The sequence below is a fragment of the Daktulosphaira vitifoliae genome, unplaced genomic scaffold (assembly GCF_025091365.1).
Source record: "Daktulosphaira vitifoliae isolate Bord-2020 unplaced genomic scaffold, ASM2509136v1 Scaffold_1, whole genome shotgun sequence".
NCBI lineage: Eukaryota > Metazoa > Arthropoda > Insecta > Hemiptera > Phylloxeridae > Daktulosphaira > Daktulosphaira vitifoliae.
Window position 1 is genome coordinate 52,628,658 of NW_026099572.1, and position 17,784 is coordinate 52,646,441.

Here is a 17,784-nt window from a genome sequence, read left to right on the forward strand (position 1 = left end):
GTCACTGATCTCCTCATTTCACCTACTTCGTGTTCTCCTTTGTCAAACTCGTACTCAATATACTCTTACTTACTTCTACTTATTCTTAAACCCTTTTTTTCAAGAGCTGATCTCCACACCTCTAGCCTTTGATTAATTGCCTCCCTATTTTCTCTTATTGACACTATATTGTCAGCAAACAACATATACCAAGGCACTTATCCTTGTATTTCTCTAGTAATTACAAGTACCATCATACAAATCTTCTATTATATTAATGTATTTTTTCGGGACTCCTTTTCTCATTAATGCCCACTTTAAAATCTCTCTCGTTACTCTATCATATGCTTGCTCCAAATCAATGAGTACCATACACAGCTTTTTCTTTTCTCCCCTAAAATTTTTTATTAGTTGCCTCAGACAGAATACTGGCTCCATTGTTGACTTACCAGGCATAAATTCAAACTGGTTTTTAGATACCGATGTCTCATTTCTTATTCTCTTATCCATTACCTTTTTCTAAATTTTCATACAATGACGGCACCACAATACTATTCCTCCATTCATTTGGAATTTTCCCAATTTTGGTCATAGGTAAAAAAACACTACAATTCTAAATTATTTAGGCATTAAGCTTCTAAAAAATATTTGAATTTTTGACTATCTTTCTATCAATTGTCAAAAATATTATAAATTTATTAATAACTACCATAACTTTCTAATATATTTAAAAGTAATGATGTAATAAAATGAAATTCTTTATTAATTTTTATAAAAAAAAATTTGATAAAACTATATAGTGTATAGGGGTTTATAGTGGATTTACATAAATACTGCACCAACCCCAGTCATAATTTAATAAAATTATATAAAATTAACTTTTTTTTATCATAATTTGAAGCGGCTTTGTTAAAGGTTCCAATGGTTTTTGAACAAACATAATTTTAGCACCTTCAGCATTTTTGCTTTAGTTTCGCACATGTGGATTCATTGTTATTAACTTGTAATATAATAATTATAAAAATAATATTAAATTAATTCTTTTTTTTTATTCAGAAAACGGCTAATATTAAGTAATATATAAAATATATTTACGGAAAAATTATTTTCAGAGTTTGGAAAATATTTAAAACATCATTTAATAGATACAAATCACTACATCTTTAGTATGTAACCACGTCATCATTGTTTTAAAATTACATTGTTATTATTCTAAAAAACAATAAGACAAACATCAGCATTATAGTGATTATATTCTCATGGAGCAATGAAACTGGCAATGTAGGTGATGTTTAATTTATTATACTTCATACGCTAAATAATAGTTAAAATAATTAAACGATGTTAATTTACAATTCTGTTTCATATAAAAGAAGTAAACATAAGTATAATTCATTGAATAGGTATACTAAAACAATTACTTTCTTTGAGAGTGGAGGTCAAGGACACGCCACGTAAAAGAGCAATATTAATTGTGAGATATTGAACAACCGACTGAAAATATAGTATCATTACATTTTTTAAATAAATAAACATAAAAAATTGTTTTTTCAAACTTTAAAACATATTTCTAAACAATAAATTCAATTAATACGTTGTATAGCTATAATATGATTTTCTACAATTTTTGAGGCAACGCCACCTCTGAGTTACCCCTACGGTGGGTTCCAAATAATCTTACTAAAATATATTGCAGAAAATATTTTTTGTAAAAACTTAAACTATTATTTGTTGTTGTTATATTTTTTTGATTTTAGAAAAATGTATAGTACATTAAAAATTTTTTTTTTATTTCACACGTAAATCGAATGTTTAACAGGTATAGATATAATAAATAGTTAATAGTAGGAAGTAAAGTGTAAAACATTTGTTATAATAACAGAAATATCATAGAGGTACTATAGTTAATTAAATAAATTCCAACATTTGGCTGAGATTTATGAGAATAGATAGATAATTAATTAATTAAATGAGAGTTTAAATTTGATTCAAAAGTAATTATATTTAAAATGAAAATTAATATTATTTTCATTTCTATCCACTAATTTTTGCTAAGTTGTTTAATATGGTAAAAGTACTTTTATTATTAATGTTAAATACAATGTAAAATTAAATTCGTGTTTTATAATTAAGTATTATGTATTATTTATTCATTTATACTTAATTTGGCCTGTAAAATTAATACGTACATAATAAAAGGTAAATACTTTCAGTTATAACGTGAAAAGTCACAAAACTTCACGTAAAAATAAAACCACTGACCACATCACTTTCTCGAATTTATTGATATTAATTATATATTTTAGAAATAGAGAATTAGAAAAAATATTATTCAAGAATGTTTTTTAAGAATTTTTTTCAATGTTTATTATAAAGATACAACACTGTTATTAACTGTAATAGCTTATTTGATTTAATGTGTAAAACAATTATTTAGCTTCAAAAATTAAACGGCAGTTACATTTTTATTAATTAAAATTTTAAATAAAAAACTGCATATCAATGTAGTAAAATAGACTTATTACTAAATTAAACTTGCACATAAATGTGGTAAAGGTATATCAGAAGAAGGTTTACGTTTCATACGTGGTATGTGGTATTTGTTATCATGTTTCTTTATACGTTAACGCACAAATGGTTTGTTTTTAAAAAACAATAACATTTGAATATTACATTTTAAGAATGTGGGTTCTTTACTTAATCGAATGTTGTGATTTATTTAATTAATTTTATTGTAGAATGTTATTTTAATTAAACATTTTTATTTTTATAATTTCTACATAGTTTATATAGAAATATGGATTCCGAATGGATTTGCACACAGGCTATTAGTATCGAAGAAACAACTAATGACAATTATTCTGTAACAAATGTTTGTACAATAATATTTGAAAATTATAGTCATAATAAGAAAATAAATTAAAGTTATTTATGAATGGTTTTAAAATATTTTAGTTTGGTTGTATTATTCTCAATAACAACAAAGAAAACGAGAAGTATATTTTGCAAGAAGGTGATAATACTATTGGAAGATATCCCTCAAATAGCATATATATTGAACACCCAGTAATAATATTATATTAAAGTCCTAATATTCTTTAAAAATTTCAACAGTAGGTTGAAATAATGTTTTTATATAACTAATAAATTTATAATTAATATTTAGTCTGTATCAATGTATCATGCTGTCATTCAATGTGATTCTGATGGAGTAGTATTATTAGATAAAGGTAGCTTGAACAAGACCAAACTTAATCAAGTATGATTTTTTTTTAATTTAATATAAATGTCTTTAATTGCAACTTTTTTAAATATTTATTTGTAGTTAATTTATTTTTTTTTCCAGAAAAATTTGAAAAAAAATGTTGCATATTTTCTGGATGAGGATTCTTTAATAACTTTTGGAGATGTTCAAGCCCATTATTATATTAATAGTGAGCATATTCATATTAACAATGAAAAAAATAAGTGTATGTTGAATTTATTATTATATACAGTTTATGTTAAAAGCCTATAAGATTATAAATTATTTTTGATAATAATATTCTAGGTCCCAAAGAGAAAGTTGAAATTAAGGAAGATGATGTAAATAGTATTGTTACTATTGAGCAAAATAATTTAATGAAATTAAAATGTATTACATCTAAAAATTCATCAAATGTTTCATATAGTACTGAAATTATCAAAGAACATTCTCTTCAAAATTCATTATCAAGTACTATTATCAATAAATCAAGTTCTAGTGATGCTTTTGGTCAAACAGAATCTAACAAAAATAATAATTTATGCTCAACATTTCAAAGTTGTTTTGATAAAGAAGACACCCCTAGTCCAGTTATGGATTTGAAGGGTCCACTTTCTGATTCATATAGTATTTGTTTGATGAATAAAGATAATTCATTTGTAGATGAAAAAAATATTTTGAATAATGATGTAAATGATGATTCATTGAAATCAAATACAGAAACATTACGAGAAGAAACACCAAGTCCTACTATGGATTTGGGACTATTTGTCAATTATAATATTAGTACTCAATTAGGACTTGACCAAATTAATGTATCTAATAATCAAGTAAATATTTATAATGAAGAAACACAGCTTTTTGAAATTGATAAAAATTTTAGACATCAACCATTAAATGTAGTAAATTATGCAGGAGTAAAGGAAAATAAACTAGAAAATCTAGAAATATCAAAAGAATTGGTTATTCAGAAATCAGAAGGTAATGAACAACTAAAAAACTCAAATATAATTAGTCAACAAGACATAAAAGTTTCTGAGTTAGATGACGATTTCTTTGACTGTCCTACTCAAAAAATTGAGCTATTAAAAGTATCAAGTAATAATGTTACTGAAGAGTATAATGAAAATGATAACCAGACAAAGGATTCAATTAATAATTTAGAGTCACTGGGTGAAGACACTCAGATTTTCATCGATCTAGATTTTAATACTGTTGAAACTAATAAAACTGTAAACTTACAAAACATAAAACATTTTAGTGATACAGAATATAAAAATGCTAAAGATTCAAACTTAACACTATCAAATATACTACAAACTAAAAAAAAAGAGAACAGTTTATTTAAAAAACCAAGTTTAGTTAGTCTAAATGAATTGGAAACCCAGATATCTTCCTCAAAAAATGATTTTTTTGATTGTTCTAAAAAAAAAGTTGTCTTATCTCAAACAACAAATACAAATTTGAATATTACACATGCAAAAAATAACTGTTTAGCCATTGATAAAAATAATTTTAATGTAGCTGAAAAACAATTACCACAAAACAATAATTATTCAGATCATTCTACTCAAAAGGTTGTTTTTTTTAAAACTCCTCAAGCACCTATGAAATCAATTTCTAAATGTTATGTAAATATTTTAAATAAATCTGATAATTTACAAAAAAATGAAAGTAATATGTTAAATGAGGTGGATACTCAATTATTATCTGAATTAAATAATGATTTCTTTGATTGTCCAACACAAAAATTAAATAATAAAATTGAATATAAAGAAATAAAAAATAATGAAATTGGTGACAATGAAAACATACAAGACAATTATTTTGATTGTCCTACACAAAAATTAAATGTAGTGTCTGATAATAATAAATGTTTAAACAAGTTGGATAATAATCATGTCAAACCTGATATGTTGTATCAAAATACAACTACAAAAATTAATTTAAATGTTAAAAACTCTTCTAATAATTTATTTGCAAGTCAAACAGATAATCAAAAACAAAGTTCAACTAAAAATTTTATAAATACTTTTGAAGCAGATGATGATGATATTTTCAATTGTTTAACTCAACAAATTATTAAACCTTCAAGAGGTAATAATACTTTTAATAAAGAAAACAAATTAATGAAGCAGGAATTGCCCATAAATAATTTAAATATGAATCAAAACAATAGTATTGAGGAAATTGTTAATAAGTCAAAAGTTGTTGAAATAGATTTAAGTGAAGATTTTTTCAATTGTCCTACTCAGAAAATATCTTCACATCCTAAGTATCTTAATCAAGAGAACATTCTATTGAACAATATTTATGAAGAAGAAACTGAAATTTTTGAATGTATACAAAGAAAAACGATAAAAAAGAATGTTGTGACTTTTAGTAATAATGATGAAATTCATAATATAACTGGAATTAATTCAAATAAAATAAATAATGATGATTTCTTTAATTGTCCAACACAAAAAATTTCTACATCATTTTCTAAAAACTCAACCAAAAAATCAGTAACGGATATAAATGAAGAAGAAACACAAGTTATATCAGGCATAATTAAACCTCATAAAGAAGTTCAAGTTGTTTCTAATAATACTATTGATAATAGTATTGAAATAGAAACACAACTTTTCAACGAACAAGATGATGATTTCTTTAATTGTCCAACACAAAAAATTTCTACATCATTTTCTAAAAACTCAACCAAAAAATCAGTAACGGATATAAATGAAGAAGAAACACAAGTTATACCTGGCTTAATTGAACCTCATAAAGAAGTTCAAGTTGTTTCTAATAATACTATTGATATTAGTAATGAAATAGAAACACAACTTTTCAATGAACAAGATGATGATTTCTTTAATTGTCCAACACAAAAAATTTCTACATCATTTTCTAAAAACTCAACCAAAAAATCAGTAACGGATATAAATGAAGAAGAAACACAAGTTATACCTGGCTTAATTGAACCTCATAAAGAAGTTCAAGTTGTTTCTAATAATACTATTGATATTAGTAATGAAATAGAAACACAACTTTTCAATGAACAAGATGATGATTTCTTTAATTGTCCAACACAAAAAATTCCTACATCAGTTTCTCACAATTCTACCAAAAATATAAATGAAAACGAAACAGAAGTAATTACACATTTAATTAAATCTAATAAAGTAGGTACAGTTGTTTCTAATAATACTATTGATAATAGTAATGAAATAGAAACACAACTTTTCAACGAACAAGATGATGATTTCTTTAATTGTCCAACACAAAAAATTCCTACATCAGTTTCTCAAAACTCAACCAAAAAAGCGCTAACAGATATTAATGAAGAAGAAGCACAAGTTATACCATGCTTAATTAAACCTTATAAAGTAGGTACAGTTGTTTCTAATAATACTATAGATATTATTAATGGAGGAGAAACAAACAATTTTTGTTCATCTAATTTAGATATCACTGTAAAGTTAACCAGTAATATTTCTGATTTTCCAATGAGAGACAAAGAAGAATTTTATAATTGTTCCACGCAGAAACTCTCTCATGATTTATTAACCAATAAAGATCTTGCAATTGTAAAAAGTGATTTAATTAATATTAAAAAAACTAAAGATAAAAAAACCAGTATTTCTAAACTAGATACTTATACGTTTGTAAATAAAAAAATTGAATCCTTTTTTGATTGTCACACACAAAAAATTATTGCTAATGAAAATAGTAAAGTAGTTTTAAACTCAAGAAATATGAACAGCGGTGAAACTCAATATTTTCACATGAATAATGAAGACCTTAATTCTAATAAATTTTCCCCTAATATAAAAAATAGTAATGATAATTCATCTCACAATAAAAATATGAATTCTTATAATGAAGATTATCAAAAAGTTTTAATGAAAAATAAGGAAACAGAAATGTCTAAAGTAAATGTCAAACCTTCAATTCGTATAAGAAGTGATTTACATAATACAAATAATTTTAATAGATCAAATGTTCATGAAATAACTCGAGATGTCATTAATAGTGATGCCAATTTAAAAAATGAAAAATTGCATTCTCCTAGACGGTCTAAAAGAATACTTGTTGGGAGGAATAGTAGTAGTTATTCAATAAACAATATTAGTATAAAACAAGAGCCAATTTTTGATAATGAAAATTGTTTAAACAAATCAAATAGAAAATTTCCTTTAAAAAATACACTTTACTTGAAACAAATGGATGAAACAATTTATAGTCCTTTAAATTTGCTAAACTCAAACTATGATATATTAAATTCTGCTCAGAATGCTAATACTCATTTAGATTTACCTCCTTGTAAACCATCTACTTCTAGTGACGCTGTCAAATGGCAATCATTTTGGAATAAAAAGAAAAACTTATCTGTAGAAAACAAAAATAATTGCAAAATGTTAATTAATAGTAAAATTAATAACAATGACACTATAAACAAAAAAGAAAGGTATCAGACAAGAGCTGTTACTAAGAAAGAAAATTATGAAGATGTTAGTAGAAAAAGAAAGTTAAACATTTCTGTTGAAGAAAATAATAAAAGGATATGCGATGATAGAAGAAAAAGTGAAACAAGTGTTTTAGTAAGTAACTAATTGACATATAGATCAGGCTTTTAGATAATAAAAAAAGGCTCTTGTCGATTTAATCAAATAATTAGTATAAAGATTCTTGAACATTATATTCAGTTTGTTAAGGTATGAATGTTAGGAATTGAAGCCAACATAGTCCTTTTTTTTTTTTTTTTTTTTTAACTTAGGTGTAATTTTTATCAGAATAACAAAATGTAATTTTTTATCTGATAATTAGGAAACAAAATAACTTTTTTTTTTTAATAGCTTTATTTAAAAAATAAACTAAATTAGCTATGTTTGAAATTTTTAATAAAATTATTTATAACTCATTAATCATATAAAAAGCATGGGCTAAATTTTTCTTTGTTTATCACTAAATCAGTTTGTCAATATATAAATAAATTTATATTCTTTCATGAATGCAATGTTGAAATATGTTCCATTTACTATACTTAAATTACAAGTGTTATTATTTCTGACTAATGCCATCTGGCTTAATATAAATTTTCTGTTAGTAAAGACTGTTTGAGACAAAAAAAAAAAAAAAGATTTAATTTTCATTATTTGGAATTTAGATTAAGAAATCAAAAGATGTCATTGTGATGTTTAGTTTTCTGAGAAATCTTCAATCTATGAAATATTTTGTTGAAAAAACTGGTGAGAAATATTAATATGATACTATTATAATCTTACTTGTTATATTTTATATTCAAAAATTCAAACTTTTTACTATTATTTAGGGGGTTGTGTTACTGATGACATAACTCAGTGCTCAATACTAGTGACAGACAAAATACGTTGTACCATGAAAATACTATCAGCTATTGCACGAGGGGTGCCAGTTGTTACTGCCAATTGGCTTAAACATTCATATACAGTTAAAATGTTTCAAGGTATTTCACAAGGTATAACAAAAATTATGTCGTAGTTTTTTAATGAAAATAATTATATTTTTACAGATGTGGATGAATTTATTGTTGTGGATAACGATGCTGAAAGAAAATATAATTTCCAATTAAAAGAATCTTTAACAAAAGCGAGGAATTGTGGTCTTTTAACAGGATACACTGTTTTAGTTACACCTTCAGTAAAACCAGGACCTAGAGATATGAAAAGTAATTGATATATATATATATTTTTTTTCAATATTGAAATCTCTTTTTATTAGCTATCATTTCATGTGCTGGGGGCAATTTTGTCCTTAATTGGCCAAAGACAATCACTGATAAAGCACTAATAGTAACTTGTGATAATGATCGCCAGCATTGGAAATCTGTATGGGACTATAACAAAGCTTCAATAATAGATGGTGATACATTAGTGACATCTATAATCAGACAAAAACTTAATTTTTAATTCTTAAATTAAGACATTTTTATGTATTTGTTAGTTATTAACTCAAATCTAATTTAACAATCATCACATTATTCTGAATAGTAATGTTAAGATAATTTATTAGTGACAAACCTAGTTACCTATTTTATTTTAAATGTACCTGAGAGCAAACACTAAAAAATATAACAATAAATTATTCTCATAATTTCATTATAAATAAATGACATGTTTATTGTAAATCAAAATATAATTGATTTTCTAAATTATTGTGTACATTATATTTATACTAATATAATTTTAAAATATCTTCATGAAGCTTTTAAAGTTAAGGAGAATAAAACAAAATACTTGTATTAACAACATAAGTTTTATATAATCAATTTATAATTTATATTAAATATGTTATTTTATTTCAATATCACAATTTTAGTTATGAAGTGATTCCATACCTATGTAAATAGAAATATTTTTAATGCATTAAAAATATTACATAATCTCTAATTATATTTATACAAAAAACAAGTATAGTATTTGATACTAAGGCTAAATTTATTCTGGCAATGAACATGGGTTATGTTTACTACAATTAGACAATACATAAAAAAATTAAAAAAAAAAGATATCAAGAAAAATAAATTAAGTGAGCATTTCAATTAACAATTTCCAAGAAAATCATCTTATAAACACCATAGGAATAAATTGTTCATACTAAAATTTAATAAAATAGACTTATTTGATCTTTTCAAATATATTTTAAAGAATTTTAAGTTAAAATTATAATAAGACAAGTCACTAAGTATTAAGTAAATAAAATGATTTCACATAAAAGGAATGTTGTGTTGGAATAAACGATTATGAATCTTTATGATTTAAAAAAATTATGTAACTTACTGAAAATTGGAACATTATTAAAAAAATTAAAAATTAATATACTTATTTATTTTACAATAATGATGAAGTTTCAAAATTTTGTTTCTTTGTGCAAAATGAATTAATTTTCACTATATTAATTTTACAATGAAAGATAATTTTTAAAATAAAAATTCTAACAAAAAAATATTAATATTGTATTAAAAAAAATGAATAATTTATAAACATGTACATAATTATAGTTAAAATTATGTTTTAAAAATTTATAATTAAGAGATGGAAGTTGTCAAAAAAAAAAAAAAAAAAGTTATACATAATATATATAAGTAAAATATATTTAATCATAACACTTATATTTTCAGTGTTTTATCTTTATTTAATTATTTATCTTTAATGAGTAGGCAGATAAAAATTAAAATTTAATAATAAAATATTATGTTTATTAAATTATTAGTTTCACATGTAAAAAGAGGGATTGAAATTTTTATACCTATTAATCTGGAACTATTGCGCAAATTATATAGACCATACTTACACAAAATAAAAATACTAAGTATAAAAAAATCTGTTTTTTTTTTTAATTACAAGCCTGAAAATATTATATCTTACACTATTTACAAAATTTCATGATATAACTGGTTTAAAATTTAAACTTACTAAAAATGATTTATCATGTTAGAAAAATTATATACACATTAACTATGAATATAATATATAAATATATACAATTATTAAAGTCAAATAAAAAAGAAGGAAAAAGTTTTAATTTTAAGTTATTTATCTATTATTTGAATTAAAATTTTAATAAATATTTTATATTCATTGTGATATAATTTTATACAGCAAGGATTATTTTTAAATAATTTTGTTTCAAAATTGTTCTCTATAAAATTAATAAAAAATTATTGGTGAATAAATATAACCTATTATAGTAAGAGTGTTACCCTAACAACTATAATCAGTACCATATATTTTATAAAGACTAATTACTATAGTATTTAAATTATCACTGGTTTGTATAAATATAATTTGTTCGTGATTTAAAGTCAAAAGCATTTCAATCAATAACAGTTATAAAAAAAAATCTATAAAAAACCTAGTTAATAAATATTAATAAGTTAAAATTTATCAGTTCTTATTTATCAGGAAACAATGATTCATATGAGGGTGGGAGATCTTTATCCGGTGCTCTAATTTCAGCTCCACTAGCAACTACTGAATCAGGTGGGGCAGAGGCCATAATACCAATATTATCAATATTGGGTACAGGTTGCATTTCTGAAGAATGAGGATGAGGATTAGGAGGACTTAAACAACAAAAAACTGTACCACAATGCCTGAATAGCCATAAGAATGCAATAAAAGCTACAAACATGGTAAACAAGCCAGCAACTGTTCCAGCTAAAATTTTTGTTCCAAATGTTGAATCAAAACGATCACTATTTCCTAAAATACAAAATATAACTATTATTTAATATAATTAATTAATATTTAATTAACTTTATATTACCGTTCAATGTAAATACTGAACGACATCCACCTTCATCTTTGCAGCTTTTATAAGGACAATTGAGTTTACCATCATTAAAAAAGTCTTTATAAATGCATGTTTTTGATCCACAACTTTTCCAAATGTTTGACTCAAATCTACAATCTACAAATAATAATTATAATTCATAAAAAAATTCTACACATCATTTTGAAAGAATTATTGTATAATTTATATCTATTCCATGTCTAACTATTCCTACTTGCCTTGCTGATATGCTGTAAAAACTATTTCAAAGTTCAATTCTTCACCTTCCTCTAAAGATTTATTGCCAATATGTATTACAACTTCAAGTAATCCTCTGTTGTCAATAAATGAATTCATAACTTGTTTATCTTCATTTATTTCTTCACTACTATTACTGTTGAATTCTTCAGCATCAATGCCAACTTCTAATGCATCTATCTTACCACAGATCTTATCACCCCATTTTTCAGATGATTTAATTTTGACATTAAAAATATCAGCAAAACTAATAGTTTTCTCAGCATGTCGAAACTAAGTAATGAATATTTTTTTAATCCACTTTTTATTAGAAGTTAAAATAATTTAATTTATATTTTATACTTGAATGTAGTCAATACATTGCCCTTTGGAATTTCGTCTAAAAGATAAGCGCTGTATGACAGCAAATATACCAAGGCCTAAAGTAGAAGTTACAGTAAAACGACATTTGAATTCACGTTGTCCACTCCAATGATGAAAATATCTACTCTCTTTAATGACCATAGCAGATTGATCTTCACGGCCAATTAAATTCAAATTATTTGAAATAAAACTAATTGAACAAACACTATCATTTTCCAACACTTCTAAAGAATAAATTTTGATTATTATCTTATATATAAAAATAAATGTATGTCCATCTGTCGAGTATATGTTTGTTTTAATATTATGTATTGGCTACAATTAGTGCTATTATTCAAAAATTATTAATTATTAACTATTAATATACAATGTGATTTAAATATTATTTCTTTATTTATTATGTTGTCATAAAAAACATTTTCTTGAAAAAAAAATTTAAAATTTCAGAAAAATATTTTTAAAAGAAATTTATAGACAAGGTAGACCTTGTATTATAACTCATAGAGGGCTAGGTTGAACAGGACTGTACATTGTCTATATTTAGAGAAGGATCAGATATAGGGTTTTTAATTTACTGAGTGCTGGATTCACCATATATTTTATTAATAACATATTAACAATAAAATTATTAATAGTTAAATATTATTATTAATAATTTTATTTTTATTATATTAATTGTATGTAGATTATACATTATATTAATGATAAAAACTTTATTAAAACATTCATTTTTAGTTAATTTACATCATTTATACAACTTATTTTTATAAATAAAAGATTGTCTATTCTAGTTTTCAATAAGTTTACTTATAAAAAAAATTATTTAAATATTTAATTTTAATTAGATATATTTACTATTCATTGTGTATAAAACCAAGGTTAATTTGGAAAAATGATTAAGCATTCTTTGATTTTTTAAAACACAAATTTTATGAGGAAATAATGATGTCCTGTGATCAAAGAAAGATTATTGGTAAAGTTTGAAATTTTATTGTCACTGCATTAAAATTGTGTAAGAACCAGAACATTTTTGAAGTTTTTAATTTGAGTAGGGCCTAATAAAGAAATGATTTTAACATAACCTTAGGACCAAGTTCAGACTGAACTTGATTCAAAAGACTTTCAATTCACTAAGTGTTTAGCCAGGACATACATTTATAGATACAGTAGACCCCCGGTAATCCGGCACCCTTTGTAAACTGACATGTCTATTTTTTTTTTTTTTACAATCTTCGCTAATGTAGATAATGCATGATTAAACAGGTTACAATTGTGCCATCACTATTGTGCTCAAAGTATAGATTCTTTGTTTACTGTTTATTCATTATGTATTACGTATACATACCTAGTAAATTATGTCGTCACAAGCCCAGAAGTGAAAGCACAAAACACTGACAATTAAAAAAAAATGTGATATTTTAGACCGTTTAAATCGTAATGAATCTTTTAGTAGTTTAACAAGTGAATACAGCATAGGCCGATCTACAATTTATGATATTAAAAAAAATCATGAGAAGATTAAAAACTTCGTATCAACTACTGACTGTGGGCCAGACAAGAGACAGACACTCAAGAAAGCTGAATATCTAGAAGTGGAAGAAACTTTGTACATGTGGTTTCTTCAGGAAAGAAATAGGCATGCACCAATTTCGGGACCCATGTTGGCCATGAAAGCTAAGTTTTTTTATAAGGAAATTATAAAAAAAGATGATTTTATGGCTAGCAAGAAATGGTTAGAACGTTTCAAAAGTCGTCATGGTTAATGATTATAACAGGAGAGAAACTTTCTAATGATGCTACCTGCATAGAGCCATTTAAATTAAGATTTTTGCAAAAGGTGAAAGATTTCTTCATCAAAGAAACCCATCAAATGTGTACAATGCAGACAAATCAGGACTTTTTTGGCGTGTGATACTAAACAAAACTTTCGTTTCCTATAACAAAAAATCCGTACCTGAGCGAAAAGTAAATAAAGAGCGTGTAACCATGCTACCATGTGCAAATGCTGCGGGTACACACGTGCTAAAAATGGTGGTCGTTGGAAAATTGAATAAACCACGTGCATTCAAAAACATTGATTTGCCTGTACATTATTATGGTCATAAAAGTGTGTGGATGACAAAAGACCTATTCAAGAAGTGGTTTGATGAATGCTTTGTACCAGAAGTTAATAAATGGTTGAAAAATCATAATTTTCCTCAAAAAGCGTTATTGCTTATTGATAACGCTCCCAGTCATCCGTCTGAAGAAGAACTGACAACTGAAGATAAATGCATCACTGCGATGTTTCTTCCACCAAACTGCACTGCACTGATTCAACCAATGGATCAGCATATCATTCAGGTTGTCAAGCAAGATTATAAGAAAAATCTACTTCTGAGAACTGTATCAAAAGATCAGCCAATAGAAAAAGCTTTAAAAGAATTCAATATGAAAGACTTGATTTTTGCTCTTTGTCAATCGTGGAATGCATTACCTTCGTCAACTATTACATCGTCTTGGAAAAAGTTATGGCCGGATATAGTCACCAGTCCTAGCAATGATCCACAAATCAGTGTAACTTTGGAAGTAATAGAGAAAGTTGCTGCTGAAACACAGATAAGATAGCAAGATTTGGAAATCTGGTACCATGGAATGGATAAGGAGGATAATATTTTTTATGAAATGTCTGATGATGAGATTATAAAAGAGATATCTAGTAATACAACCATAAATCAGGAAGATGACGACGACGTAATTGCAACTACTCCACAAGTGATAGCACAAGATGCAGCTAACGCCTTTAAACTGGGTTTGCAATGGGCTGAGGAGAATGGTGTATCCTACAACGAACTTTTACTTTTAAAAAGACTGAGGGACAGAGCATTGTTCTTGCGTTTCATTAATGTTAAGTAAAAAAAAATTGATAAATATTTTCATGCTTCCTAAATTTATATCATGATTTTTATTCATAATTTTTGACTATTTTAGTATGTACATTTGTTTAAACACAATTACATTGTAATTGTATTCCTTAATGTAAAGTTATTGTTTTTTGTAAGTTCTCTAGCATTAATGACGTTAATTTTATAATAAAACATAAGCTTTCTATTGAGTTGTTTAATTTACTTAAGTCGACATACATAATGAAGCATGATTTGTACTTCACACCAGGGTCTGTCAAGACTAAATCTTATCTTTGAATTTGTGATTTATCGGATTACAAGGTACTCTTTTGTTAAAAGTTCCGGACTATAGGAGGTCTTAGGGAATACTCTATAATCCGAAAAATTCGATAGTTCGACACTGACCTACAAAACGTTTGTTGGATTACCGGGGGTCCACTGTATTTATGTTTTATTACTAAAAAGAATCAACAAATTATGAAGATCTAAGAAAGTTTATCAAAATTATACCAATGAAAGCTGGGTTTCTTTACCAGTTGATGTAAAAAACATTAATATTTGTAACACAAATTCTTAATGATAATTTGTATAATGTTTTTTTTGCAGTAGTAAAAAAACTGAAAAATTAAAAACATCATAAAATGTTTTCAGGTACAGTTTATGTACCTAATGTGTTAAGTATACATTTTTAGACATATTGGTAATTTAAATGTTAATTGTTGTACCAAGCAAACCATCTTTAAAAATAATAACTGTTTTAGGTTAATACTTTAAGAATAATTATATTTCTTTTAATCAATCAATAGGAGACATATAAACACTAATCAAGATAACTGAGTCATTAAGATGACTAATACCAATTTACTTGAGACAGTGACTAACATAGGATTGGTAATAATCTACTAATAACAAGTTATTTTTACAAGTCAAGTAAATGAAAGACATTTAAACAAAAAGGTCTCAATTATAGGTGTATAATGAAGCTTCATACAAATAACTTATAATCAATGTCAACTAAAAATAGTATCTAAAAAAAATTTTTTTTCAAATATAAAAAATTATTTCTTGAAAATTTAATTTAAATAACCTGTTTTTAAAAAAAATACTTTGCCAAAGGTATTTAAAAGAATTAATTGGTAGAATTTAGTACATCTTTCATAAAATATCATTAAGTTTAGTCTAGATGACTACATCATAGTAATTAATAGTATAATAATTATACTATTAATTATAATATAATTATTATATGTCAATTATGACTATTGATACAGTAAAAGTTGAAAAGTTAACAATACTGCAGTCCTATCTTAGATGTAGTGAATAAGGGCGTGACATATGGAAGGAATAGGAATACTTTGTAAGGAACTTTTGATCATAAAAATGTCACTACTATACGTTGAAGAAAAAGTACTACTTACTGTAAATATAAGCCGTGGAATGGTTGAAATACAACAAAATCATTAACAAATTTATGAGAATTAAACGCATTGTAAATATCAGTTGAATTTAGCAGTAATTTTTAAAATTAATTTTTAATGTATGATAAACGTCATTGCATAACTGTTAATTAAAATAGAGTTTTAATTAAAATAAAAAAATTATTGAACTTATTAAACCAACTAAAAAAATAGTTATACAATATTCTTAATACTTAATGTTAAGAACGTCACCGATTGTCAAAATATAAACAATAATTTATACAGGACATGAAATATGATACAATATTATGATATTAACTCATCTGCAAAGTGATTATCTAATCACTTCACTTTTTGCTCTACCAGTGTTAACTAAATCCATTGTCAATATAAAAAATATATATTGTTCTGTTGTAAAGCAGTAATAATGGCTACACTGCAAATTCGTATTAAATCAATTGAAATTACCACCGCCATTATATGAATACAGTTATTCACTACTACACATACTTTAATAGCAATAGAGAATAAATTGAATATCTTTCAAAAATGTGTATTATAAATAATTATTTTTGATATAATTGATAAATATTCAATAAAAATACACTCAAAATAAAGTGCGATTTTTTTTATACAAAAATAACAAAATGTAGGTTGGGGAAAAAATCAGTTTAGCCTCCCCAAATGCTATCATTAACTTGCACTAATGGCACATTTAAAAAAATATTACTACTTTTATGTCAATCTAACGTATATATTAAAAATATAAACAATAGTGAATAGAAATTTCGTAACATTTCATACAGAGGATTTTATAAAAAACGTAAACTCACAAATTAATCTTGTAAAAATTGTGAAATAATTTTAATACATGCACGAACTTATACTTTTCATAAGCTCTTATATACTTTTGTTTGCAGATTTCTATTCAATTGGTCATAATTAACTTAAGTGTGATACAAAATAAATAAATAAATTCGCGAAACGTTACTACTACCGTGGTTTATAAGGGTATAGAAATATTAAAGAGTAAATATTTCGGATAACCATAAAACGTAAGACCTATCACATAATTCAGGACAAACGGCTAAACTATTAGTAATTCAATATCAATTAAATGTTTAATACTATAATAAAATATATTTAATTATGACTTATTTATATGATTCGATTATTGAGTTCGTAAAGATGATTATGTCCAAGAAAAAATAAAATAAAATATGTGAGTAAACAATATACATATTAAATAGTAAACCACTTAAATATATCATTGGCTTTGTTGCGGAAACTTATTTACGGTTATTTTTGTAACTTTTTTTAAAATTTATATATTGTTGTC

General features: G+C 24.8%; 2 protein-coding genes across 3 annotated transcripts; one reads left to right on the plus strand and one right to left on the minus strand.

Moving 5' to 3' along the window:
• The first annotated feature begins 2,620 nt into the window (after positions 1-2,620).
• LOC126898188 (putative uncharacterized protein DDB_G0282133) lies at positions 2,621-9,480 on the plus strand. 2 transcript variants are annotated; one of them, XM_050672137.1, is made up of 10 exons: positions 2,621-2,851; positions 2,935-3,045; positions 3,146-3,238; positions 3,326-3,449; positions 3,530-5,782; positions 5,987-7,809; positions 8,376-8,457; positions 8,541-8,693; positions 8,760-8,915; positions 8,969-9,480. In XM_050672137.1, the coding sequence occupies exons 1-10, from the start codon at positions 2,777-2,779 to the stop codon at positions 9,154-9,156; spliced, it is 5,058 nt and encodes a 1,685-aa protein (XP_050528094.1). In that variant the 5' UTR covers positions 2,621-2,776; the 3' UTR covers positions 9,157-9,480. The 2 variants fall into 2 exon arrangements, with proteins under 2 accessions (XP_050528094.1, XP_050528088.1); XM_050672131.1 differs by having other exon boundaries at positions 3,530-7,809.
• Positions 9,481-10,322: 842 nt separating this feature from the next.
• LOC126898200 (uncharacterized) lies at positions 10,323-16,706 on the minus strand. Its single transcript, XM_050672145.1, has 5 exons — positions 16,446-16,706; positions 12,122-12,366; positions 11,761-12,052; positions 11,516-11,659; positions 10,323-11,451 (listed from the first exon to the last, which is right to left on the minus strand). The coding sequence occupies exons 1-5, from the start codon at positions 16,513-16,515 to the stop codon at positions 11,141-11,143; spliced, it is 1,062 nt and encodes a 353-aa protein (XP_050528102.1). The 5' UTR covers positions 16,516-16,706; the 3' UTR covers positions 10,323-11,140.
• Positions 16,707-17,784: the final 1,078 nt, after the last annotated feature.

Bases quoted from the DNA above. Each gene is read 5' to 3' on its own strand.
- LOC126898188 (XM_050672131.1), top strand. From the start codon at position 2,777: ATGGATTCCGAATGGATTTGCACACAGGCTATTAGTATCGAAGAAACA. The intron at 3,450-3,529 runs GTATGTTGAATT...ATAATATTCTAG, and splicing joins TAACAATGAAAAAAATAAGT to GTCCCAAAGAGAAAGTTGAA. The intron at 7,810-8,375 runs GTAAGTAACTAA...TTTGGAATTTAG, and splicing joins AAAGTGAAACAAGTGTTTTA to ATTAAGAAATCAAAAGATGT.
- LOC126898200 (XM_050672145.1), bottom strand. From the start codon at position 16,515: ATGCGTTTAATTCTCATAAATTTGTTAATGATTTTGTTGTATTTCAAC. The intron at 11,660-11,760 runs GCAAGTAGGAAT...TATTATTTGTAG, and splicing joins TTTTACAGCATATCAGCAAG to ATTGTAGATTTGAGTCAAAC. The intron at 11,452-11,515 runs GTAATATAAAGT...TTTGTATTTTAG, and splicing joins TTCAGTATTTACATTGAACG to GAAATAGTGATCGTTTTGAT.